The sequence below is a fragment of the Lingula anatina genome, chromosome 8, assembly GCF_051362555.1.
Source record: "Lingula anatina isolate TDL-2025a chromosome 8, LinAna3.0, whole genome shotgun sequence".
NCBI classification, from domain to species: domain Eukaryota; kingdom Metazoa; phylum Brachiopoda; class Lingulata; order Lingulida; family Lingulidae; genus Lingula; species Lingula anatina.
Window position 1 is genome coordinate 5,485,371 of NC_141774.1, and position 27,663 is coordinate 5,513,033.

The following is a 27,663-nucleotide window of genomic DNA, read 5'->3' on the forward strand; positions in this document are numbered from 1 at the left end:
TCTCTCTACGTGTGTACCTGTATGTGTTGATGTGCGTGTCACTATCCAAATACACATTGAAGCAGACTAACAACCCGCCTTGGCAAGATTCATATCCACTTTATCACTCTTCTAACTAGTACCGTCAGGTCATTAGGTCCAAATCCTCTAAACTACAGTTTCATGTGTTTGGAATAGAGCAAAAAAAAAAAAAAAATACAAATTATGCTACTTAGCTGCGCTTAAATGTGTTCAACCATTCGAATATTTTTCAAATGAAAATAAAACCGACAGGCAAAAGATATTGAAAACATGACGTATATTTAGAAGACCTGGGTGTTTAGATATTTTGCATTGGTAATGATCAAGAATCTGAACTTATTTTACTCCAAACGAAAAATAATAAGGGGAATTGTCGTTAGCTGGTTGATTATGACTTCTCATCTTTTTTACGAAATCTGAAAGACCTCATTTTGCCCACATTATGTTTGAACGGAAAGGGGGGGGGGCGGCTGTCTGTTTGTATAAAAGAGCATGCAAACAGAATAGCACTCATATTAGATAACGATTTATACTATTATCTTACATCCACCCTAGCAATCTAACAGCTAAACATGAAAAGAAGATGGACACATAAACAAAGCGATTTATTCGCCCCTCAATCGTTGGCACACTCACAATGCACTAATACCCCTGACCCAAATAACTGCTTCACCTACATCAAATGTCCTGTAAAGATATATGCTGGATTTTTTGATATTTTTCTACCTGTTTCTCCTCCTATTTATTATTATTATTATTATTATTATTATTATTATTATTATTATTATTATTATTATTTTATAATTATTATCTCATCATTGATAAGCTACAGATTCAAAAATACTTTGTTTATTTTGAATTTTTCCGTGGATTTCTATATCGGAGAGGAAGTGGGTGAAAGAAAGACAAATGAAAGAAAATAGAAGAGGGGGGAGAAAGAAAGAAAGCGTGAATACAGATATATGGATAGAGGGCAAAACAGGGGAAAATAGCAATTAAGAGAGAAGAGAGTGTGTATAACAAAAAAATCGAAAAATAAATGTTCAAACCAAAAGAATGAATGAAAGAAAGAAAAATACCAACGCCCTTGATCATCTTATCGCCCCCACCACCTCAACAACAAACAAACACGCGTCATTTTAATCACTGCGTGGTCCACGTTGACCTACACCCGAGCAACGTGCACTACCTCAACATAACTACCGGTTGCTTATGGAGGCCAGGTCACCGAGATTTGTTATCTAAATCTTACACAATTCACGCGTTTCCAAACACGAACTCGGAGGGAAGACTTAACGCAAACAAGGGAATGACAGAGACGCTTATATCAGACGCTGTCAACGCTGGTTCGATGTACAGCATTAACAGGAAGACCACGGGAGAGTACGTGCTACAAGCAGGTAAGATAGACGCTCGTCATATCTGATGAATGAAGTGGTTTGATGAGGGCTGGGCTTTGATAAAACGACGGAGGTTTCAACGCGTGTTAGTGCATAACACAACTGGGGAGCTATGGCGTCCGTGATGGTTTTCTAGAATATTTGACGAAATTGAAGCAGAAAATCCGTATATTTGGGGAGTTATAACACACAAATAGTCAGTAACATTATTATAATTAAAACGCGAGGGCTAACTCAGATTATTGATAATAGTTTTGACGATTTTACGTTGATATAAATGTAGGAGCATTGCAGCGGTTCACAGAGGCCATAAATTTAAACTAAAACAAACACTTTCAGGGTATTTTATTGTGTATCTTGAAAATTCTTTACGAATTTTAACTTGTGGTGAAACAAAGTTAATTCTAACCTTTATCAGATTCTCATGTAAGTCTCATGTCTTTCGTCTCCAAGCAATTTCCAACACCATGTAAGCTCATATATAACACTTACATGGTATTGGAAATTGCTTGGAGACGAAAGAACGCTTATTAGCCATCAGAAATATCGGGACATAACTCACGAGGTGAGGACAAGGTGAATAATTACCTCCGTAAAGGAGGAAGGGTATCCTTGTTTCCTTACATAACTTCATGAATTTGGTGAAATCGTTATTAGGGAGAAAAAGAACCGACTCTTATTTCAGCTGAACCCGGGCCTCGTCATATTTCGAATGCAGTTTCTTCCTGCTATCCGGTTTAGTAATTATGCCTTTGCACTATGGAATCTTTTGCGGTGGCGAAATTTGTGCCGTTGTATTACCGACATATGAAGTCAGTAGAAACTTTGATAACAGATATGCAAAATATAAATATATAAGCAAACTTATAAAAATATCGGCTTTTGCATGCCATCAAGATAATGACTAGTGCGGATTTTTTTTTTTTTTTTTTTTTTTTTTTTGTTCTTTTTTCGTTTTATCTTAAGTAAGGTGTTGTCAAGTTATTCCACGTGTTCACAAGGATAAATAAATAATTCCATTGTGATTATCAGACATTCAGTTATAACACATGCAATAGGTTTCCCAGCAGGAGTTCCTGATTCTATTTATGGACTTGCACTCAAATAACGAAAACGTCCAGTGCTCACAGAAGTGGTGACGACGCAGCGTTTACGTCTTAATATCGCTTGCCCAGAAATAGAGATAAGGCAACACACTGGACATATACAAACTTAAACACACATCCAGACCTTCACCAAGATATCACAATTCTCATCATCAATTAATCAATCATTTAATTAATAAATGGATCGCCACCACTGACAATGATACCAAAGTACGTCCGAAACCTTGTGAGTTGCACAGGCTGACCAACGAAAGCAAAAACATAACGTCCTTGGCAAAGGTCATGAATTATTGATTCTCGACTAAGTGCAATTGAAATATGTAGCCGAGCCCAACATCTTTATTTTAGGGAAAGGGCTACAAATCACATGCCAGAAACCGAGAAACGGACGTGGATGATCAAAAATCAGAAAAAAAGCGCGTTCTTTAACACAAACATAAAATGTGCATCACTTATAAAGTGAGGTGATTACACAAAACCGGCATAGTCACGTTGTGTGCTTACATGTACATACCCCACGTTGCAGACCATGTGTTTTTATTTGATTAAAACATTGACGAGTTTCATAAGCCATTCAAAAACTGCTTAAACAATCTGTATTAAATTACTACTTCAATGTTTGTTATTTTCATAAAAGGGGTAAGAGTTGTTTTATTTTAGTATATCATTTAAGAGCAAACAATGGACAATATTGGATTTCTAGCGTAATGTACATACGGTTCATGATAGGAGTGATTAAGGCTCTTCTTTGTGTTTGATAAAATATTTAACCTTTTGTAATTCAACCAAGAAAAAATATTTAATGATAACAATTGCGTTAAGTAAGTGACAGGGTTGGGTCAAGGCCATTCTTATAATTATAAAGCATAAATCACCACCTGAAAACGCTTTTTTTTTTTTTTTTTTTTTTTTTTTTTTTTTTTTTTTTTTTTTTTTTTTTGAGATTATGAAACGCTTAAATGTTTTACTCAAATAAAAACACATGGTCTGCAACGTGCGGATTTCGGATGAAAGTTCAGAACAAATTCTTCTTCTTCTTTATTACACTGGGTGGCGGAAGGAATTAAAGCGTGTCTCCATGATATGCATGTTGCCTTTCAAGCGTGTGCAATTAATTTATTAATTATTTTTAGTGAAATAAAGATACAATAAAACATTTGACAAAATCACTTATTAAAAATTAAATTCCATCCATATTTTGGAAATGTGCCATAAATACTGGTATTTTCAGAGAGATCATTCAATCAAATGAATCTAGACCCTTGGTGTTGTGTATATTAAGTCAACGTAAATCTGTTTACTTCAAGAAACCATTACCGATAAAATGCCCTTGGGTAGATTTTGATGAATTGCAGATCAAATACTATGAAGATGAAATGTGTAAATCTGTGCCGTAATATCGACTAATGCTTCAACAACGTTGAAATGCCTGCGTTGTTTAGATAAAAAGAAGAGCCTGAATATGCGACGAAATGGAACGCAAAGGTTCCTTACAGTTGTCTTTATTTATAGATTATTATTATTATTGTTGTTATTATTATTATTATTATTCATTCATTCATTCATTCATTCATTCCTTTAGTATCTCTTATCTCATTTATCATTGGTAGAAATACCTCATAAAGTAGATATGAAGGCCGTTATTCAATAGATACTAATGGAAACGTATTTCGTTCTTGACACGACTGTTTAGACTGTTATAACACCTTCTTTAAAATATTAGAAAGAGAAAAGTGATGAGATCGCTATTCTCACACTTGGGCGTTCATATTAAAGAGTCGGCGCCCTCTCAGCGCCAGCCTAGTGACAGCGTTGAATTCTTAAGCCCCACCAACGCCTACAACTGATAACTGTGTTGACATTCAGGTATTCTGGTCGCCTGCGGACACAGAGATATAGAAATGTATGAGGTGCTAGGCAAACAGACCCCTCCTTTACGATACTGAGAGAGAGAGAGAGAGAGAGAGAGAGAGAATTAGAAGGAATTCATGTTGTGTGTATTTAGTATGAGAGAGAGAGAGCTACAGAGAGAGGGGGGGGGGTGAGAAGAAAAAGTAAAGGAGAAGAAGAAGGGGCAGATGCTTGGGGAGAGAGAGTTCGGAGTAGTGCGGAAAAAATGGGGGTGAAACGCACCTTACACCCACCCTTATTTCCAAACAAACAGCAAACCATGACAGATTCAAGCTCATTTTCCATCCCGGTGTCCTACACACTACAGTAAATTTTATTCCATTTTTTCCTCTCTTTGAACAGAAAGCTGGAAATCAACCACTGTGCCCTTGCATTATGTGAAAACCAAAAGATTTTGCATTCTTTCTACTACTGACCAACAGTTACGTGTTTATTTTGTGCAAAATTCTGTCTACATATTCTCCCTGTACACATTAGCGAGAGAAAATATAAAAATATCTCGTGATACTAGTATTTATAATCTGCATATAGCGACTAAAGAATAATTTGCTAGATTTGATGATTTTGTGATTAATTATGTGGTAAACGGGAGTCGTCATATTCTAGCTGCGGTATTGATGGTGCGAAAACATCATTAAAGGTGGGAAAGTAAAGCTCTGTTATTGTGACCCTGGAAAAAAGGTGGATCCCCTCCGTGATATTCTGTACACGTACAGATATTCTAGCATTCACAATTTTATTCTTTATTGCTCTCATTTTATTTTCAGATCCCAAGATGGCGGCTGAGAAAGGAAACTTCAGTCATAATCCATTTCATATATTCATGATATTCTTCACTGTGTTGTCGTATGCTGCGTCGTGTACATTCAATGCTCTGTCAGTAAGAAGTGGGCCAGTGTCTAATGGTAAGATTGTCTCTCTCCCATTCTCCCGCTCTTCTTCTTCTTCTTCTTCCTACCTCCAGGGCCGTAGCCTCCGGGGGCAGGGGGGGGGGGGCAGCTGCCCCCCTAGGATTTGAGGTGCAAAAAAAAAAAATAATAATAATAATAATCGCAAAGGTAAAAAAAATAACTGCAAAGTTGGTATCAATTCTGTGAGAAAATGCACTCATTGCCACTAGACAATCATTCAACGATCTGTTTACAAAGGTGTAGGGTCTACTGTTTTTGAAAAAATGACTGTACTTATGGCAAAATGAAAACACAATTTCTGACTTCTGATTGAGCAATAAATAACAGTTAAAATGCACCAGAATGCAGTATTATACATACAGTTTTTAAAAATTTTCCACACCGTCGGAGGGGGACACCCCCTGCCACACCCTCCCCCCTCGGGGTCTTCGCCCCCTCTTGTCCGCTTACTGCCCCCCTGGCATTTTGCTCAGGCTACGCCCCTAACCTCTCTCTTTTATTTTCATTTTTCTTCTCTTTCTTTTTGTTGGTCACTCGCCATTTTTTCCCTCGCGTTATTCCTACCTCCCCAACTCTCTATCTCTCCCCGTCTTTCCTTCCACCTCCATTTTCTTTTTTATTTCTCCTTCTTCTCTCTCTTTTTCTAGGTCTCATTTTCAGCCTACTCCCTCTCAGTATTATTTCATCATTTGTGAAAACAATAGCTGCTTTTTAAAACGCTTCATCAGTTTGGTAAATGATAGTAGTAATAACATTCTTTTGTCAAAGACTGCAAATACGCTCCATCAGGTATCTCATGTGAGCAATTTTTTTTACCTCCGCCAAGGAGGTTATGTTTTCACCCCTGTTTGTCTGTCTGTCTGTCTGTCCGTCTGTCTGTAATCAACATAACTTGTGTTATGGACCGATTTTTTTTTTTTTTTTTTTTTTTTTTTTTTTTTTTTTGCAGTTTGTGACGAAGGGTATTATTGCTACAGTAACAGCTGTACCAACATGTCTTTATTTTATCTACATTTCCTTTCAGTATTCTTCGAGCGCAATGACACTTTTCGCCAAAATTATATAAAGTATAAACTGGACATCAATCCTGCATTTTATGCTTTTCGTATTTGGTGGCTTATCTATTTCTGGCAGGTAAGCATATGTAATACGTGTGTTATCGATTTTCCTTGAAAAATATTGTTGAAAAGAACGTGATTATATGATAAAATGAGTGAAGAAAGAAAAATCATAGTTTTTGTTTTGTTATCATGTATGACAGTAATTTTGTTTCAAAATAATGCAAGTAGCCATTAGCTGGAATGAAGTGTGATAACATAAATAGATAAATAAATAAATAAATAAATACACATTTTTTTTTCTCTCAGGCAGTTTGGTTGCTGTACGCTGTCGTCAGCATTTGCCGCAAGGGGCCGGACGGCTACATGTATGTCAAACCTACTCTGGTCCCCTTCGTGACCTACTTCCTCTTTCCCTTTAGCAACTTGTGCACCATCGCCTGGCTCCTTCTTATAGACAGGGACGCTAGAGAACTCTCCATGATTCCCCTACCCCTTAGCACCTTTGCGCTTTACGTCATCCTGTGGTTCTCGCACCGCCACCTGGCTGAAACCTCGCAATATCTCGTCGGGATGGGATCTTGTAAAGATGTCTGGATGGTCAAGGTATTTTTCCAGAACGGTCTGGCGATCTATGCCACTTGGTCATCGATCGCCAACTTGCTTTCCTTTGCCAATGTTCTCGCTTACGGACCGACTATCGGCGTGGTCTCGCCAGAGGTCTCCGGCTCGGTATCTCTCGGGATTTTGGCGGCGGAAGTGTTGATTTACTTCATATTGGACATCTTCGTCTTTGACAAGCACTTGCGTCACATGTTCATCGTCTACCCAGTGGTCATTTGGGCAGTCACGGGCATTCTTGTGAACAACTGGGACATTACCAAGCGGAACTGTGTCATCGGCCTCGTTCTGCTGACAGTTGCCGTGCTGATGTTTCTGTTTAAGATCGGCGTCATCATCCTCCATTACAGAAGAAAGAAGCATTTCCGCAAAAGCTTGGACATGAACAAACGTTATAAGGATGCCGTCCCGGAACCGGCAAAAGATACTCAGTTTTAGATAGCCAAGTTTGGGACAAAAAGAGAAAATCATAATGTAATGTTGTATTTTTATATTCCAAAAAGCAAAAGCTGCATTTTGATGGAAACACTTTTCGCACGCTATGTGCATGTTTACATGCATTTGTATGCTAGGCGGGAAGTTTATATATGTATATACTCCCATATGTATAAGTCTCGAGCAATTCAAACAATCAATTATACTAGATCTGTATAGGCCTATTTGTACGCACCTGTCGTAATGATGAGAGAGACGGACCACCCATATTGGAACACTGTACACTAGCACGATTTTGTATTGGTATTATTTATACTTTATATGAGGGTAGTCTACCATAACTGTGGGATATACATTATATGTGGTGGCTAAAAAATACACCTCACTTATTTCAAAGTTCAAGAAATTCAACAGTTGACAGGTCCTTGTATTGAAATTTTGCACAGGTTTTTAAGGCTTTATTTTTGGTCCACCACGAAATTGTCAAGTGTGAAAACGAAACAGTTTTGATATTATCATCACATCCAAAAACACATTCACAGGTGTCACAACTACCACACTCTGCCCCCTGTCAGAAGCCGCATAGGTCAGTACGGTATTTCTTTACTTAAGTTTTTTTTTTTAATTTTTGTAGTGCCAAAGCAAGAAAGGTAGATTTATGGAATTATTAGCATTTATTAAAGACATCATTTTTCATAATACCGAAATTTAGATGCAAGATATTTATAATTAATAACGTTATTAAACTTTTGAATTTTTGAGCCACCCGATACACGTAGTCTCCAGGGGCAATGACTTCTCCTCGCCTAGAACAATTTGTCTAAAGTCGTTTTTTATGTGTTTAAGTTACGTAATCTGTGTAGAGTGTACAAGCTCAAAGTAGAATCTACAGTTGGTCCAGCAAGGTATCAGGTTCTGTTGTTTTCAAACATTAGCCAGTATGTAGATTAGATGTTTGAACCACAGTCATTATGTATTATCATTACAGTTAAAAAGGAATAGATCGGGTTATTTTAGGGAGAAAAAAATATGATTTTTTTAGATACAATTTGATAAAAAAATTAGCAATTGTGCCTGTGCTAGGATTTTTTAAAAAGATTATACACGCCTTTTACCTCAATCTGTATATCTTTCGCGACCTGTTGTAGGCATGTTCAAGACTTACTTGTTTAAAAATAAATTTGGTCTGAAAAAATTTAATCTAAATCAAATCTCTTTTAGTTTTTGAGCCACCCGATACACAAAGTCTCCAGGGGCAATGACTTAATTAATTAATTAATTTCTAGTATATTAATTTCCGTAAATGGCGCCGTCACCTTTTAATTGCAGTTCCTTCAGCAGAATATATCCATGTGATTAACCAATGGATCAACGGTACAAATGAAAAGCTAGAATGGAAAGCTTTTAGGGTTGTGCTTTGGAAAGATAACAATCATTTAAAAGAAGTGTTTTTAAGCAAACAAAAGTGATCAAGCCCATCTCATTCGACCTTCCATCAACCAAACGAGATAAGTATTATTCCACACAATAGATTGCTATTAAAACTATATACTGCACGCCATCTGCTTGTTTTCGCTAACTTCTCCCAGGGCTCTATTACCTTTTGTTCGCCAAATCGCTTTTGTTCCAAACGCATTTACTACTGAAAATATCTTATTTTGCACGAGGTAGAATGCAGCTTCAGTGCAGAGAGGGGGGGGAGGGGCAGGGAAGGAGGAATGTGTGTGTGTCTATGGGGGGGGGGGGGGGGGGGGGGGGCACAGCGAGCGCGTGCCCCAGTTCTTACTTTCGGTGATTTTGACTCCTGCTCCTCCTCCCCCACCCGCCACCCGACCCAGGTACCTGTAACGATCGAAACGAGGCAAAACCAGGCGATTTCCCCGTCTCTGTGTCCTGAATGTTAACACTAAACAGCCTTTGTATACTGTTTTGATATTTGCCGATCGCCTCTGCTCCCCACCTACTCACTGTCAACCCCACCCACCCCCCCCCCCCACCCAGTAAGGCGAATGATACAAACATATAAGTGTCAAATCCAAGTGTTCTCAATTCCCCATTTCTTTCTCCCTTTGTTCAAATAATGATTGCATCCGATGTGGAACACATACACCGTAGAGCACTTCTGAACTCATAACAGATCTCTGGAACGTTTTGACAATTATTGATAGCATGAATTCTACATGAGGTAAAGATCGGTATAGAGGCGCGCTCAAACTAGGTCCAACTACAGATCGTTAACATTGGTCCGAATACCGTGGGATGTGGTGATATTGCAGGCACGCAACATTTGAGTCGTTTAAAAGGACAAAAGAGACCATTATGGGAGAGCGTTTTTTTTTTTTTTTTTTTTTTTTTTAATTAAATCTTGTTGGATATGATATAGGCCTATATTGGTCTTTGGACATACTTTTTTCTTCTTTTTTTCGACTACTAGCGTCTTATTAAAGCGAATGGTTCAAATATTTATATTATTAAGTCAGTGGAGTTTCTTTTCACGCATGAGTTTGGTAGCGATGAAACGTGCTATGGTGCACAAACCTCTTTTGAGGAATATTTGTGAAAATTAGAGCCATATCATTTTGGAATCGGTTTCGGATAAACAGCATTAGTAACACTACTGGTAACACTACATGTATTTTCAATCCAGGAGAAACAAGTAAACAGGATAGAGAAGCATCAGAGTTAAAGACAGTAAGCATCCTAGGCCATACACAATTGTATACAATTTATAAATAGGTTGTCTAGAACAGTTATTTATTAATAGCTATAGAAATAAAAATTATTTTTCGTCTACTGACCTTTTTTCCATGGAGAATCGCCATGGAGACTGCCCTTATAATATAGCGAAAATTCACAGAGCAAGTATAAGGACTGTCTCACCATGTTGTGATAATTTAGACAAGGCCTGCGTTGCTCAGATCGAAAAATGTCCCCTTTTCTTAAGCCGAATTAAGTCTGAACGCTGTCAGCCCCACCTTAACAATTAGATACATTGTACATGTTAAAGTGAGCATGATAACAGAGCTTCCATCAAAATCCGTGGACAGTTTGTCGATATTGATGTCAATATAGCGGTGACGATATCTGGATCGCGTTTCAGCCGTAAACAAAGCGATCTATCACGTATAATACATACACAACACATGTTTACTCGAAGTGCCATGGAACATCTCGGGAAACAAACAGGTGGGAGAGGCTATTGTATTAGCTTATTTGAATAGGAAGAATAGGACCCACAAGATAATGCCTGAGGCATTTGGCGGGATAATTAGATTACTGTCCTAGTGTCGATTCGAGATGAAATAACTCCACACGCAAAAAAAAAGTTTTCATATTGTTATTGTGGTATTTTCAGATCTTTCTAAAGGCACAACCATTACACTGCAAGAGAGTGCTTCGTAAAATAAAGCTAAGACTTTGCTTCATTAAACGCGGTCCGTCGTACTTAAACAAAGCCCAAGTCGAAATCCTCGTGGGGTTTCTGAGCAGTGGATAGACTTACACAGACACCCTACTGCATCCCTAACTACCAAACACTTGCTTAATTTTAGGGCAAGGTTTATTGGAACATTGTTCTTGTTAACTGGGCCCGTCTGAACTAAGACCACACATACAGAGGGGAATCAACGCGAACCAGGATCGTTCTTCTTCCTCTTGTTCAAGCAGTGGAACCGAATTGACAGGGAGTTGCACCAGGGGAGTACTCCGTCCTGCGTCAGAATAATGGACAATTTGATTGTATTACCTCACGCAGGCACTGCATAATGTGACAACACGTAAGAATGACAGGTGTCAAATTCTGGTAATTATTCCAGAAGTGTTGCAAAACGGTGAACATCGGTCACACTTCGAACACGAAAGTATAAAGTCTATCTTTTTTCACATTTCTTTTTCTCCGTGAAGGACGTGGTTTTTACCCGCGCTCATGTTTCAGTAAAGGCTTTACACAATGAACCTAGAAGTACCTTCGCCAAGTGGACTGTCTGAAGTGGGAATCAACGTTGGCAATATTCCTCAAGTGCAAAACATTTTGTGACTTGATGATGTGTCATTGGGGTTTTCATTGACTTTTTTTTTTTTTTTTTTTTTTGGTTTGCAGTCCAGTGATGCAAAGCGTTCTTGTTATCTTACTGTCTTACTGCACTAAAAGGGGGCAAATTGGCAGAAGCAGTAAGTGGAGAATTTTGTGAACCCATTGTTCCCAATTACATACTTCGTCTGATATATATATGTACAGGACGTGCGCAGCGAAGTTTCCCTTTTCTATCGACTAACAAGATCATAAATCATCAAAACACATAGAAAAGAACGACTCTGGGATTTTTTCTGCAGGTGCCCTGTGTTCTTCTATTGGCGAGTTTTGCCGCGAGCGTTGGAAGTCAACAGCTTTTCAAGCCGCCCATGCATCAAAAGTACCTAAAGCGCTCCCATGACGGATAGTCAGGAAGATTAATCGGCTGTCTGCTTTAACCGCGGACGCATCCGTGTTTTTGAAATAAAAAAGACGTCAGACAACAAACAGCAGCGGCAGGACTACATGTACGTCCAGGAATGGGTTTCAACCGAAAAACATTTTACTGCGATAGCTCTAGTATTTTGTCGCTGTGACAAAAGTAGTTGGAGGTGAAAATTATTGGACATAAGGATTCTGTCGCTTTGCATTATTTTGATGAACCTGTAGTTTTGTTGCTTCTACATGTATATGTTTTGGGAACCGGAAAAACTTGAATGAATTTCTCATCAGGCAGGGTTGAAAAAGAATTTTCACGCCAAGACAGAGTGAATCATTATCGATTAAGATACAATCTAGATGAAAAAGGCCTTTAGTACTATGAAAGGACATTGACCGTCTGCTCCTTTTTCACTAAAGCAAGAATAATAACAAGACAGAAAGGTAAACTCAAGATTCAAGCCACCGGACCAACGGTTTCACCTTACTTTTCACGTTGTTTTTCTCATTTTGATGCGTCAGTAGGACGGTCTATGGTGCATGATCAGTGTGTATTGACGGGCTTTTTTAGACGTCCAATAAATACAAATGTAAGACGCCCACATCGCTGGCAGAGAATTACATCGTATGCAAAACATTATTCTTCTCTGAGCTATATCACGTAAAACAATGGAGGACATTTTCGACGACCCCGTGATGCTGAAAAGATTGCAGAACTTACCACCAAAACTGAGGGTAAGAGTTCAGTTATTTTATATGAAATAATTTTCTATGCAATAAATAATTTGATATAAGTAATATTTTACTTTTAGTAAGTAACCATCGTCAGCGGAATTGGATCCAAAAGCAGGCTTCTTGAGAAAAATAAAAACATTTAATTATATGCCGCATTTCAATGGTCAGCGCAGTTCTCTGCGAGACGGAAGTAAAATGATTGAAACTTTACTACCATATTATATGACTGCAGTTCCCTCGAGTTTTATCCACGAGATGTCCGATGTATTTAGTTTTTTTTAAAGCTTCTATTTTATTTCATTTTAATTCCATTTACATTTCTTCTTTCTTCATTTTTCTACCACTTCATTTCTAATGCCATTGTCAATACTCTGACAGAATTTTAATAATTTTTTCCTTATTTATATATTTTCTTTTTTATTTTATTTATTATTTTAACTTTTTTTCTTTTTGTTGGGTGAGAAGGCGCAAAAGTACAGGGGTACAAGGTAGGAAATGGTATTTGTTATAAGATTGGTCTGTCAAAATTGATTCCATTTATGCCATGTCAATAGATGACCAAGTCCTGCAGGCCCGTAGCCAGCAAATTCAAAAGGGGGGGGGGGTTCTTTTTCTGAAAAAGAGGACCTTTTAAAATGAACCTGAAGTGTACCGATATTAATTTTTACCCAAAATGGGCCTTTTCCTGACAAAACGGGCGGTTATTTCGACCCCCCCCCCCCCCGCCCCCCCCCCCCCCCCCCACTTGGCTACGGGCCTGTCCTAATACACTGTCCCTTGGAGACACGTCGGACACCTGAGGAAAATCCCTCATCTTCCTGCAGTGAAAATCAATTATCATCAAAATTCATCCGAGTACCTAGTAATTCTATAACCACATAAGCCGGAATTGTTCCCTTGAATCAATTTTCACAAGAACCATACTGCTTCGTTTTACGAGTAATCCCAGAATCTTACACAGAATTTCGCTTACTTGAAGGCACTCTCTCCGAAATGAAGTGAGCTTTCAGTTTTTTGAAGAACGTCATAAATGATTACAATAGTTTGCATGAGAGGTGGATTCTATTTTAAACGGCCTTGGTCTTTCAAACATTCCAGGAGTTTGTACTCCACGCGCCAGACACCAAATACTTAAGGTGCTTTCTTAACTGTTTTCCCTCGTCAATCAAAAGGTTTGGCCCGATTTTTCTGCGCTTGGTTGACAAATATAGTTCGCATAGTAGATAAGTAAACTTCGCTCTCCCGCCCAAATGTGCAGGGCACAGGGCTAGAAAACCTTTTTTTTAAGGGGAAAATATATAAGGTACACAGGGGTTGTGGGGGAAAGGTAACCCCTGTATCATTCATTGGTAAAGCAATACCGTAATCCAGGCCCTTCTCTCTAATAGTACTCGGTAGATAAGGAATCTCCATTCTCCCGCCCTAATATGTATGGCACATGACTGGAAATCACTGGCTTATTTGTCATGAAGCACCCCCCCCCCCCCTCCAACCAACACAAACACACACCTTTTTTTATTTAGTGGAGAATTAATTAGGTACGCAGGGGGCTGTGGGGTCAAGGTGACCTCTACACTAGCCATTCGTAAAGCAAGACCATCTTTGAACGCATTTTCTCTCGCACGGTCACCCTTTCCATGCATCCGACTATGTCTCTCGCTTGCTGACGTCACTTGGACTACAACCAGTTTGGGTTAGGCACGTTGTGAACGCTCTTCCACTCTTAGGGTCATCCGATACTCGCACATTGATATCCTCTTCCGACAAACACCATTAAGTGCATCTGTCACCCACAAATCGATAACAATTCTGAATAAATCATGAATTGCACATGTTATTCATCCTGATGGAATAGATGAGTGTCTAATGGTACTGTTGATGTCCATTGATGTATTGGAGCCATTAGCTTGGCTGTGACGGGAGTGGTATGCACATCACTAGGGGGGATAGTTATTTTCAACCTGTCGTTTAAAATGACCAAGGGCCAATGACCTTGACCTTGTCAAGGGAGAAGAAAGGCTGGGGGGAGGGGTCAACGGAGTCAAAGACGGTCCGCTCTCAAATTTGAGCTGCCGTTAGCTTTCTCTTAAAATGGTGTCAAATTAGAGTAAAAAAACCTTCTTCACAAAAAGACCACCTTCTCCCCTGTTTTTTTTTTTTTTTTTTTTTTTTACAGTTGACTTCAAGTCTGATCTGACGGCCTATTTGGTCCTCCAGGCCTTTCATCTTATATAGGTACATGTAACTCTTCCATGAATTATTTGAGATGGTGAAGTAATTTAATGGCTTGGCATGTCTGGGTTCGGTGTCACAAAAGAACGTGGTCCCCGGTCTGTTTCAAAGAGTGGATCAAAAATTACGGTTGGGGATCTTCGTTACGAAAAAAAAAAAAGAAGCAATAGCCCAGATAGTGAATCATGCCTTTCTTCGTGCAACAGAGGCAAAATATTTCATTAATAGGCATAATATTTTATTATAAGATTGCCGACTTTTTTTTATTAAAAATGTCGGTCTAGGTCGAGCCCATGTCAAAGAAAAAAATCATTTCATTTTTTAAAAAGGCCATCATTTTTATCCGTTAAATATTAAATGTTTTATACAGACTCCACCACTTGCTTATTCCAGGTTGCCTACATGAACGCCGCACAGCGCGTCATAAACCATAGCGTCACCAATGTCATTCGGGACATCCGCTCGTCAAGACAAGCCATGTTCCAAACCGCGCTGGAGATTGTGAATGAGCAAGGCGACTTGAAAGAGAAGCTGGAGGACCTGAGAGAGAAGAGATTGAAATTCATGGAAGCTCATAAACGCTCCAAGACAATATAGAAACAATTTGGCTGTAACTTTTCCTTTTTTTTTCTTTTTTGAAAGAAAGAAACCGGATTTTTATCACATTAATAGATTTTGGTGGGACTTGTTTTTTCTTTGTTACTCGAGAAGTTGACTGTCGCGTGTACATGGCTTATACTGGATACGTGTTAAGTCTCTAACCCTTGCATACGGCGCCACTTGGAGATTCTATTTATCGTTTTGGTGCCTTATTATTTTCCCAGGAATATTTCACAGGGATGGCAGTCCGCTAGGAACCGTAGCCCGCTCCCTATTTCTTTGTACAGGTGGCACTCGTCAGATATATTAACCCCAATACCCCTAACCTGTACTAATCATATGGTATCTCGGACTCCCATTCCTAGGACTACACAAGTACCATTCCTGTCACACCGATGTAAAACTCCATACTCGGAATAAAAATTTATCAAACTTTTCGCACGGTTTTGTTGCAACATTCTAAGCACATTTTTTTTTCTTTTTGGATTTATGACATATTCAGTTCATTCTGGTTTCTCAAAGCTATACAATCCACGTTTGAAAAAAAATCTCAAGTTCTCCATGTCTACATAGCATACAAAATTGCCCACCTTTCCGAATTACAACCTCTAAAATAAATGTACCCGATGTCGAGAATACCCTTGGAAAGGCAAGGAAAGGCATGGCGGTCTAAATGGCCGACTATGAAGGCATTTAAAAATAAATTAATTATATATGAGAGAGAGAGAGAGAGAGAGAATATTCCGAGGGAAGTTTGATCTGGCGGGTAAATCCCGGATGGTATTCCTTTAAACTTTTTGTCCATTGAGTTCGTCATAAACAACGAAAAAACATCATAACTTTAAAAAAATGGATTGATCAACCGACTTTTGAATTCGGCATGTATTTTATGAACATTCGTCAGCTCTGTAAGGGATAATAACTCTTCTTTTCGGCCAAAAAAAAAATTTTCTTGTAGTAAACAACAATTTTCCCATACTTACCAATGGTTGATGAATCCATTTTTACATTCAAAGTCCATGTTTTTTTTTTTTTTTTCTAAAAAGTGGTTTTTTGTTAAAATCATCAGCATAGCCATCAATGGAGGTCACGTGGTCTAAAGACAAGCTCAGATATCAGAATAATAGCTATAACTGCCGTTTTTGTGGTAAAACAGAATGTATTTTACTTCTATGAGTTATTCACAATGTTTTTATTGTGAAATATAGATCTCATATGTAGAGTTGTTATCCCTTTAAGGACAGGTCATTTTTTTTCCACTTATTGTGTTAACAATGAAAGTGCACGGCGACGACAGACAGATGATGGCTAAGGACACATACAGACACTGTGTCTGTACATTTAAAGCTTTGTTCACTTGTAACACGAACATCTATAGAAAAAGACAACGGAAGTGAAATTCCATTCACGTTTTTATTATAAACCACTTCCCCATCTCTGATGGTTCACTTAGAAAAATATCAAAAATGATTTAAACTATAAAGTCAATAGCAAATGTGTCTTGATCTTGAAAATGACTCACTTTAGTGTACCGTTAGTTGCCATTTGGGCTTATTTGCTATACGGTATCCTCGTATTGAAACAAATTATGTTGAAATTGTTCAACATCACAAACCTACCAATTGCTCAGAAAAAAATCACCTGATAGCGTTGATTGCACCAATATTTACCATGTCGATCATTGTTGACGTATCAGTAGTATCATTTACTCATCTTCACATTATGATTTGGTGATGCATTCTACCATTACAAAAATTACAAAATAAAAGAATCTAAACGCGCTGCTTTCAGATTTGAATACTAGGAAAAATAGCAACACCGTATAATAATAATAAGAAGAAGAAGAAGAAAGATTGTCAAAATAACCATGGGTTAAACAGCAGCAAATATAAACTTATTTCTCACGCGGCAAACAAATCTCTAAATATATTCTCCTCATCCGAAGGGCTGACTTGGGTTTCCTCGATCTCCTTCAAAGGTATGTCCAGGCACCCTAGGGCTTCGTATAACTCTTTAAGGACTTCACCCTCTTCCTTGGGGTCATTTGCATCATCCAGGGGAATCATCCCGGGGGCAGGGGCATTTGCAACATCTCTGGTGGATTCGACTACAGAAACCCGTGTACTAAGGGCACTTCCCTCTTTACTTTGGTTATAGTTCATACTGTTTTGCGTGGTGGTATTCGACTTCAAATAATTGTCATAGTTAAGGAGCGGGATCATCTTTGAACGAGGACTGGAGCTGCAATTTGTTCGACTGAGCTTAGAACCCCTTCCAGATGCAGGTTTCACGGTTTCTTTCTTCTTCTCACACACAACGGTCAATACATCACGTGACACACCCTGATTCTTGTTCACTGGAGTCAGTTTATTGGAACAAATTCCTTTGAGAGGGACAAAGACAACCGGCAGTCTTTGAACAGCATTACTACCACTGCCATTGTTTTCTGCCACCAACCTCAAACACACTTCCCTCTGGTTGCCATCAGAATTCTGAGACAGAGAAAACTGTACTGCTCTCTTGGTTGGAGATCGGACAGCATCAGCAGAATTGACTTCTGCTGGGCTTATCTTGTTGGGTTCCACAGGCTGATTGCGTAGAGCCTTGGGTGTATAGCCAGCAAAGGTGGAGCCCTTCTTTGTAGTCTTGGGGTTCATATCCAAAAGTCCTGGCTGTTTCTTTTGCAACAAAGATTTCACAAGCGAGACATACGGTTTGCTACTCGCACTGCTGCTAACACTGGACAAAGCAGGGCTGGATCGTCTGCCAACTTCAGAACCATCTACAGACGTCTTGGGGGTGGTGCCATCCTTTGTGGAGAGGGTAGTGGCTCCCCCTATCGAGGAGGGAGTGAACATGCCTGCGACATCTTTTTTAGGCTCAGAAACGTTACTGCTTGGACCAAGGCTGAGGAAAGACAGGCTTGGGAAAGGGGATGCAGTTTCAACTGGAGCTTCCAGAGACGTTGCTATTGTTGCTGCGGCTGTTGCTGCTGACAGTGGCATCATTAACGAGGAAGATGTGACATTTCCAATGGCACTTGTTCCACCAGAACATCCTCGACTCCCAGAAGACTTTCTCATGTTTGCCTTTTGTTGAAATGGTCCAGAAACCCCACAGGTTGAAGGCAAAGGATTTTCCCTTTTTCCTCTTGACCTCTGGTATGGTGTCCTCCTTGGCCCACGCTTGGTGTCACTTTCTTTATTGGGCATCTTATTCCCTTCACTGTATCCTTGAACCAAAGCACCGCTGGTTATCTCAATACTCCCGGTGATCTTGCCAACAGACCCATCATTCGAGCGTGCTTCTTCTGGCCGACACAAAGGCGGTAACTTTAAAGCTGGTTTGTTTTTGACCATCCTCCTAAACAAGCTGACACTCTTTGTCAGATGGGATGGAGGCTGAGACGCAGAATTTTGGGAGACTACCACAGAACTGTTGCTTTCCAGTTGATTTAAACCATTACTAGTGGTCACAATGTTGGAACCACTACTACAAGGTGTGACAGACTGACAAGTGGCGCCACCTTCACCATTGACAACACCACCCACATATTCTAACACTCCACCAGATGGCGTTGAACACCGGGACAGGCTACGCCCAGTGTCACCCAAACTGCCATCAAGAGAAGACACACTGGACTTCATGCTAGTTAAACCACTGGCGACTTTTCCTTGACCAGAGCAGGTGTCTGAGACTGGACAATTGTCCACCTTGGTGGTTTCCTCAACCTTCAGGACTGCTGGGTCTACTGCAGTTTGGCCACTCAGAGAACCCTGACCTGGGACTTGTCCCTGGTTTATCAAGACTTCTTGCTTGGGGTGATCTACTGAAAGATTATCTGCAATACTGCTCATGGAAACAGCACCAACTGAGGCATTGACCATTTTAACATGTGCATCCCTAGTTGTTATGGCATCAGTAGGCACTGTTGGTGTACATTTTAAACTGCTGTCGCTAGCGTTTACTCTAATATTGCATCTGGCGGTCAATTCACTGTCAACAGAACTGGTTGTAATGGCAACGGATCCTTTACAAGGGACTGCTGACAGAGAGGGGGGTGTGCTGTTGCTGGTAGACAGTGCGGGGAGACTGCTCTCCATCTCCCACATAACAATGTGGACCTCCCCTGGTAGAATGGCTGGCTCTTTGTTCTCAAAATGACACAGGGGGTGCTTCATGTCATCACACTCCATCCACTGGTGGCCTTCAATGGAAAACAGGAGTAATGAAGATTAAATTGAGCAATTGTAAATATACAAATATTCACAGATTCTGATGTGTGTGAATAATTGCAAATATAGAAATATTCACACAAATTAAAATCTCGTATCTGTGAGATCTGCTTGACAATGTCCATTTCTTTTATCTCTTTGGGAACAGCAAATAAAAATGTTGCTACGTACATGTATCAAATAAAAGATTTTTTCTCACTTTTTAAAAGGAAACCTTTAAAACCAAAGTGGGAACCTTTCATGGTTTAAAATGTGATTTGTTCATATTTTCAAACTTGACCGAATCTTTATTTTAAATGCCAATTCAGTCATTCATGTCTTTATACTTCATCAAATAGACTTAACATAAAACACTTGGAATCTAACACAGCAAAGGGCGTACTTTCACGTTAAATATGACATTAGAAGAAAAGTCTGCTGCAAATATGCAGCTTTTTTTTTCCATCAAACAACAATGACCTGTTAAAGCAAAAAACCAATAAAATTAAGGTATTTAGACAAGCATCATGTTTTTATAATCTTGTTTAATAGTCACGAAATTCAATATATATATTCCAATGTATAAGATAACATGTTCCACGAGCCCACATTAAATGACTTTTTGAAAAGAAGTTTTCATGAGGTCAGTCAGGTACTTAGAACATAAAGAGTTTTCCTGTGACACCAGATTAATTAAAGAGTTAAAATAACTTCAAAGCAAGGTCAAAGAAACAAGATGATTGTCATCATTAGGCTAAAAATAACACCTTCCCTTTAAAACAATGTAGTCTATTGTTGATCAAATTGAACCACTGTCATAAGTGAACATCTGACACTTTTCACTGAAAACCAGTCACACCATGACACTTGACCTTTGACTCAATAATCTGTTGAAACTCCGCCCTTTGACAGCCATGTCTCACAACTTGAGACTTGACAATATGATTCTTATCTTTCGGAACTTGACCCTTTGACAGTCATCTATCACAAATTGCCATTTGGCAATATGACTCAGTCTTCCCGAACTTGACAGTTGTGCGTCACACTTACAACTTGGCTCAGTCTCTCAAAACTTGACCCTTTAAGTCACGTGACACCTTAAAGCTTGACATGACTAACATGACTGCCATTTTTTGCTAGATTATCTGTCACAATTCAGTATTTCAACTGCTATAAAGACTCAGTGGCACATCAACATGTGATATTTTGACCTACTTGACTTATCTGGACACTAAACATTTTGACTCTATAAGTCACAAAGTGTCACTTTACTACTGTAACTCTATCTCAATGCTTGACTCAATGCCTTACTTCTGGCATAATTTGACATTTAACCAAACTGTTTGATTCCATGTTCTGACACAAATTAAAATTTGCTATTTTACTCGTTTTTAGAAGTTGCAATGTGATGCATAACCTCTTTAAATATACCGTTGTTATAATTTGACACATGACAGTATAACACAAGGAGTTGGTTACTGAAGTCATCCTCTCACATTCAATATCAGCAGTTAATAATGAAACCAGGGGGTCATAAAATCATCACAAAGTCTCAGTTTTTTTTTCTTTTTTTTGCAAATCAGTGTGTTACACCAACATTATTTAAGAAGTAAACAAAGATTACCTACAGTTATTAAGTTAAGAAAAAAATACACAATACACTTTTTTTTTTTTTTGCATTAATCACAACTTTAAAAAAATTCTACTTGATTGACAAAACTTTACATCAGAAAAATGTGCAAAAAAGAGTATTGCATATAGCACATCAAAATACAAAAAAGTGCTACTTGCCTGTTTCAACCTACCTATTGTTGTTAAAGGGCGGCCGGTTTTTCTCCAAGTATATGGCATCATTATTCCAAAACAGGCTGCACAATAGCTGGGTTGCAAAACATTTTTTTTATTTTTTAATTTTTCTTTTTTGCTTTAATGCTTTTTTCAAAGCAAAAACCCTTTCCCACCCTCACCCCTCCATCACTCTTTTTCATTTCTTTTTTTTTTTTTTTTCCAGAAAAAAGTTTCAAAATTTTCCAAAACTGATTTTGGGTGCACTTTGGGTAAAGAATATCAAACATGATAATTTATTAAAACACAAAATGTCTTATATTAGTTTTAAAAATTTGTTTTCGTCCGAAACAAAGTTTTTCCAGATATTTCAAAATCTGTATTTTACATTGTGACATTGCAAACTGCCACATTTTCAGACAGGTCACAAAAGTTATAAATTTTTCTCTCTGGCTCACAACATGCAGTCTATAGACAAATTGAATGTGTTCACCATATTCAGAGAACCAAAGTCACAAAATTAACCTATGCAATAAGAAATGAGACAAAGCCATAACTTATATTCTTGTTCTCATATAAAATGAAATTTACACTATTTATTTTAATCATCTAATTTTTTTTTTAATGACTAGTTCCAAAAATCAGAAAAAAGTTATTTTTGAATTACAAACACCATTTTAATCACGTTACTTGTAGCCACACAGTTACCATAAAAAATTATGTATGAAAACTATAGTAACCATGGTAACTCACCACTAAGAAAACAAAATGCTTTTTATACACGTTCTCTGTTCTTACCAGCCAAGGACAAGATAAAAAGGAATCATTTTCAATGGTTTCTGAACATTGTCCCAAACAAGTTTGAACAGCCTCAACTCCACCAATATTTAAGAAGATGACGCAGAAAACCCATCTGTATAAACCATAATGCATAAGACAAAACTCCATCAGTCCAACAGATGCAAGGGAAAATGAGACGCTTGGACGACGAACACAGACTTAAAAACCAACTCACCTGGCAAACACGGGTACAAAAACTTATGATGTCAACACACTCTTTGAATTTGCAGACAACAGCAGACGATGATACGTAAACAGACTTTTCATTTGAAAACTATACCCATGGGTTCCTAACTTCAAATAACCAAGTCATTAGCTTTACAATTGTAGACAAAAGACAAAATATAGCACATGTACTTGTGTTTATCTGTGAGCATGTAGGTCTCATTGCATGGCAGCATGTTAATTTGTTTGTGCATGTGCATTTTTTTTTATTTAACTGAATGCAGTAACTGGGATGTGTAAATATTTTCAAAAAAATTTGACGGAAGTTGACATAACTGGACTTGTGAAGAGTCTAGCTATTACGTGGTATATCCAGATTCTTTTGGCTGAAATAAGTGTTTGTACTGGGACCTGTTCACTATCATGAAATAAATAAATAAATAAATAAATAAATAAATAAAATGTAGAATACCAAAGACTGCTGATAACAGTAGCAACCACAATTAAGTATTTGTCACCAAAAAAATCTGAAATTGCTCACATTTTTTAGGTCTTTGGACTAATATCTCAGATAAAATTTTGTTTGTTTTGACAATGAGTTTAACTCAATCTCAATGGAAACAAAAGACTACTTAGGTATGTTGCCAACATTGAGTACTTTGTTCCAAACATTCATGAAATGTTTTCAGACCAAAACTGCAAAGTCAATTTTATGCAGGTTGCTAAGTACTACTTAAGTAGTCTTTTATTTAGTCCACTGAAAGTTGTAGTGAAACAGGCCCCTGTGTTTATCATACCTACTTCTATCAATACATTACCTTTTCTAACCCAGGCTGCAAAGTGATCGGGATCTGTCTTAAACTGCACAAGGCCGCTGATGCCATAGCTGACTCCATTTTGACTAAAGTCCAAGTCAGTGATCTTTGACCCCACTGGAAGTCCCTCCACAAAGTGCATGGTCAGCACCTTCGGATATCTGGTTTATGAAAATATTTATTTTTAAAATATAAAAGTATTATCATGATAAAACAATTGGGAATATCAAAACAGTCCCTGCTTGCAAAATATGCTAAAGAAATGGTACAAAGTTCTGAGAATTCTCCCATTTTTAAAACTTTAATCAAGTTTAAATAAGAAAAAGTTAGAATAATATTCACCTGGGTTCAATGACTCAAATACATCATTTATTTTATATTTTTTTTAACCAATGTGCTACTGACAAAAAATTCAATTATTAACATATTAAGGTGTAGTTAAAAAAAATCACTCTAAATTTAAGAAAAAACCCTGTTCACTTCTCACTGGTAGACCTGCGCGTCTCATACCTCTCTATGTGCATGGTCCTCTTCTGACTAGCGGCGTTACACTTGAAACATGGTCGCAGGAAGCTGGCGTTCGTCATGCTGAAATCAGGGGCCACACTGGGAAATGTGGGAAGAACCTTACTGTGCCTGGAATATTGTCATGTAAATTGTCAATAGTGAAAGAATTCAATAATAAAAGAATTCTACTTCAAGAATGGTGCAAACCATTAACTGACTTACTTTTTTTTTATTTATTAATTTATGTATAAGGTCTGAAAAAATGTTTCACTTATGACAATTCATGGCCGTTCTACATCAGATTTTAATTTGACTATAATACATAATTATTTCAATCAACTGGCTAAGAGACACTTTACACCAGAAAGTACCTGGGGAATTTTTGTTAATTTCTTTAATAAAAACTAAAATCTCCCAAAGTCTTACCTATCTCGCTGCTCATATCCACACACCTTGCACTGCAACAGCCAATGGTAATCCACCCTGAACAAATCCTCCATTTTGTTCTGAGTCACCAACAGCGGTAATGCAAACACCGGGCTGTCGTTACGTCCCTTCTGACACTGTAGACGAGGCTCTAACTGTTGCCAGATCAGCTCTCGTACGTCACTTAAGATGTTGATGACTTTCATGAGTTTCTCTCTCAGACTCTCTTTCACAAGATCATCCCCCTGCTCTTGCTGCTTCTGGAAACCGCTTTTGGTCTCCGTGCCGTCTCCAAGAGAATGTCCATTTTGAATCAATTGTCCTCCTTTAGCAAGCAGTTGACTTATCATCAGCTGACAAATATGGGATTTTGTCACCTTCCCTGACCGTGAACGTTTTGTTACAGTCACTGCATTTCTGCCATCACCCTTCTCTGAGAAGATTGTGGAAGAAGTATTCTGGTTGGTTGAGTTTGTTTTCTCTCCACAAGATTGCTCCATAATTCTCTTCATTTCCAAATTTCCAAAGCTCTGTGCTTTGCCCAGTGCAAGTTCACCCGTAGCTTCAGGATCTGCACTTTTGTGGTGAGCCACAACTTTACCGTGTGCGCCATCTTTGTTATCCCTGACATTTTCTGAGTCATTCACAGCCCTGACCACTGTCAAAGTTTGGCCAGTCGGTGCTGTGGTCACTACAGGTCCACTCACTGTCCAGCAATGTCCTCCTCCTGTTTTCACTGCAAAGTTATCATCCGGATCACTTTGTCTCTGCCTCATCCCATGAGAACCTTGAAGAACCCCACGCCCAACTTTCCTAACAATGTCAACTGCTCTGTCATACTCTTCAATAAGCTTCCACAGGCTGCCACCAGGGGACTGACAAGACAGGCTATGGCGTATTGTCTTGTTGTGAACTATAAGGCACATTATTACGTCAAGCCAGCACAAAGCATCTTCGTTATACCACTGAGGAAATAGAATATCACCATTCTGGCATTCCGGTTCTTCTGCAAGATGAGAGTTGATTGAGCTTAATTCACAGTCTGATTTCACATTCACAGGAGAAACGTTCACCTGAGATGTAATATCACAGGATGGGAAGGAAGAATTACCATTGCATTTGTCTGGATCTCCATTTTGATTGTGGCTGAAGCTGCAGGTGTCTTTGCTGAACATTTCAGGCTCTGTTGTTGGACAAGTCAACAGTGGTTTGTGCACAACTCTCTCTGTCCTAGTGTCTGCCATGGCACCTGTAGTGTCAGTGCATAAACTAGTCCCCTTTGTGCTTTCTACGGTATTCACAACTTTGTTCACATCAGGCAAAATTGTCGTTTTGCTTGTGGTAGCTTCATCTGGGATCACAGTATTTGCCTCTGAGTTGATACCAGGCACTACCTGTTCAGGCTGAAGCATAGGAGATATCAAACCAAGTTCAGCTAGGAATTTGTCACCACTATCGCATGTCATAGCAGTAACTGGGTCATCTTTGACAGTAAATAGGCCATTTTTCACAATGGTAACTGGGTCATTTTTCCCAGTAGTAACTGTCTGCATAGAACAGCCATGTTCAATATCAGCATTTAAACTTTTAGAAGACGATTTATCTGCTTCCAATGTTGACAAATTTTTACAGGCTGCTGTCTCACTAGTCAAAATGTCTTTGTTATCACATTTCCCCTTAACAATTGGAGAAGCACTGTTGTTTGTTGCTACATAAGGTCTAAAGGCAGACGTCCCTGAACTAATATTAGGCCTGAGCAAAGGTGAGCGAACAGTTTCCCCAGCGACCCCAGGCAAAACTGACGATAAACTGGAAAGCCAAGACCGGACTTTTTCAACTGGTGTTGAATTAGGGATGTCATGGTTAAGTCTACTACTAATGCCACCTTGTGGAAGAGGCCTAGCAATTTGAAGGTCTTTCCCTCCACTGGCTCTGGATTCAAAACTGAGCTGAGCTGGAATTGAGCTTTTCCTTGAAGTGCTGCCTCCTAGAGATGATGGACTGTCAGAGGTAGCTGTGCTTAATGTTTTGAGCTTTCTGTGCTTGGACACTGAACAAACAGACACTGTTCCACTTTCCCCCTTTTGTTTCTTCCTTTTTCTTGGGTTTGCTATTTCTGTGTACTTTCTCTCCAGGAGACTGTGAGACAGGTCAGCTCCCATAGGATAAGGACACTGGAAATAAAATTTCCAAAAAGATTAATAATGAGCAGATAAGGCAATATGTTTGGAAAATGTTCTTATACTAAATTTTCAAAATAGTTTATCTGCTAACAAAAAGGCCATGCACTCTGCCAAATATCACAGAAATGTGAACTGCCCCAAAGTCACATTTTCTGTCTACACACATTGCATAACTATGCTTCTATTTCATTTATTTTATTTTTCTTTTTAATTCAGATCTTAAAAATATTAAACCCCTCAAATAAATACCCAATTAAGTTACTTTATTTAAGTATAGGAAGACATGGCAGTCTAACAGATTACAGTTTACATATTAGATGCATTTATTTGAAAATGGTATGAAATGTTTAAAATTGAAGTGCTGGGACAGATTAACTTTACATACCTAGGATTAACTTATTAATAAAACTTATTTTTAATTTTGTTTTTATTTAACTGTAATGATAATCATTGTTGTAATTGTTATTTATTATTATTATTATTATTATTATTATTATAAACATGACTTACTGCTTCATTCTGACACATCAACACTGCTTCGTCCAGATTAATCTGTAGAGGAACAAGCTTCTTGTCCAATCCTTTCTTCCTACACAGGTCACACCACTGAGTAGTGGTCATTTTCTGAAATAAAAACATTTTCTAAAATAAAAACAACAATTGAGAAATATGCATATCACAGAGAGGAACTGAAAATTATTTTTACGCTGCTCAGTATATCTACTTGTAGTTTTAAAATACTAAAATGGTGTTTCACTACACTAGAGCTATTTACGAATAAGCCATAACTACCTGACCCACCGTCAGAAACATCGTGCTAAAATATCATCAGCTACTATTCCACAAGAATTGATACACTGAGACTGCTCTGGTACAAGCACATTTTGTAGAGAAATATGAACGTCGGTACAACGACTCAACATAAGTGAATCGTTTCTACACAAAGGGCAAGGTCGACTTGTTTCAGTTTTGACACCACGTGCCGAGAGACACCGGTTGGAAAACTCAGTGCAAGCTAACGTCCCAACCATGCATCTCATACATTTAAAACCCACTCACATAAAAGCAACTTACCTTGCCAATCTTTCCGTGTTTTAAAATAATTCAACATTCATCGCTTGAAGTCACGAACGTCCTGGCGGTCGTTTGCTCGCCGGTGCACATGCCTTCCCCCGCCATGTTTGTTCGTTGTGTTTGCGATGAGCGAGGAACTCTGGGAGATTTTGCCGTATATTTATTCGATTTATT

The 27,663-nt window shown here is 38.5% G+C and overlaps 2 protein-coding genes and 1 long non-coding RNA gene across 5 annotated transcripts; 2 read left to right on the forward strand and 1 right to left on the reverse strand.

The window, feature by feature from the left end:
- Nucleotides 1-1,214: 1,214 nt before the first annotated feature.
- On the forward strand, nucleotides 1,215-8,534 carry LOC106156270 (uncharacterized). The gene is made up of 4 exons (XM_013531462.2): nucleotides 1,215-1,421; nucleotides 5,206-5,343; nucleotides 6,374-6,483; nucleotides 6,717-8,534. Exons 1-4 carry the CDS (start codon nucleotides 1,331-1,333, stop codon nucleotides 7,464-7,466), a joined length of 1,089 nt encoding a protein of 362 aa, XP_013386916.2. The 5' UTR covers nucleotides 1,215-1,330; the 3' UTR covers nucleotides 7,467-8,534.
- A 2,652-nt stretch (nucleotides 8,535-11,186) lies between these two features.
- Nucleotides 11,187-15,917, forward strand: LOC147760250 (uncharacterized). The gene is made up of 2 exons (XR_015335659.1): nucleotides 11,187-12,648; nucleotides 15,274-15,917. It is a non-coding gene; the product is annotated as an uncharacterized LOC147760250 (long non-coding RNA).
- A 957-nt stretch (nucleotides 15,918-16,874) lies between these two features.
- On the reverse strand, nucleotides 16,875-27,646 carry LOC106156272 (uncharacterized). Of its 3 annotated transcripts, none has more exons than XM_013531465.3 (6): nucleotides 27,490-27,646; nucleotides 26,926-27,039; nucleotides 24,233-26,406; nucleotides 23,810-23,935; nucleotides 23,303-23,460; nucleotides 16,875-19,687 (listed from the first exon to the last, which is right to left on the reverse strand). In XM_013531465.3, exons 2-6 carry the CDS (start codon nucleotides 27,034-27,036, stop codon nucleotides 17,382-17,384), a joined length of 4,875 nt encoding a protein of 1,624 aa, XP_013386919.2. In that variant the 5' UTR covers nucleotides 27,037-27,039; nucleotides 27,490-27,646; the 3' UTR covers nucleotides 16,875-17,381. The 3 variants fall into 3 exon arrangements, with proteins under 3 accessions (XP_013386919.2, XP_013386918.2, XP_013386917.2); XM_013531464.2 differs by lacking the exon at nucleotides 27,490-27,646 and adding an exon at nucleotides 27,217-27,353; XM_013531463.2 differs by lacking the exon at nucleotides 27,490-27,646 and adding an exon at nucleotides 27,208-27,351.
- Between the last annotated feature and the right edge of the window lie 17 nt (nucleotides 27,647-27,663).

Coding starts and splice junctions, on each gene's coding strand:
- LOC106156270 (XM_013531462.2), top strand. CDS start 1,331: ATGACAGAGACGCTTATATCAGACGCTGTCAACGCTGGTTCGATGTAC. Junction 1,422..5,205: donor AGAGTACGTGCTACAAGCAG/GTAAGATAGACG, acceptor TTTTATTTTCAG/ATCCCAAGATGGCGGCTGAG. Junction 5,344..6,373: donor AAGTGGGCCAGTGTCTAATG/GTAAGATTGTCT, acceptor ATTTCCTTTCAG/TATTCTTCGAGCGCAATGAC.
- LOC106156272 (XM_013531463.2), bottom strand. CDS start 27,228: ATGTTTCTGACGGTGGGTCAG. Junction 23,936..24,232: donor GGATATGAGCAGCGAGATAG/GTAAGACTTTGG, acceptor ACAATATTCCAG/GCACAGTAAGGTTCTTCCCA. Junction 23,461..23,809: donor AGGACCATGCACATAGAGAG/GTATGAGACGCG, acceptor TTCATAAACCAG/ATATCCGAAGGTGCTGACCA.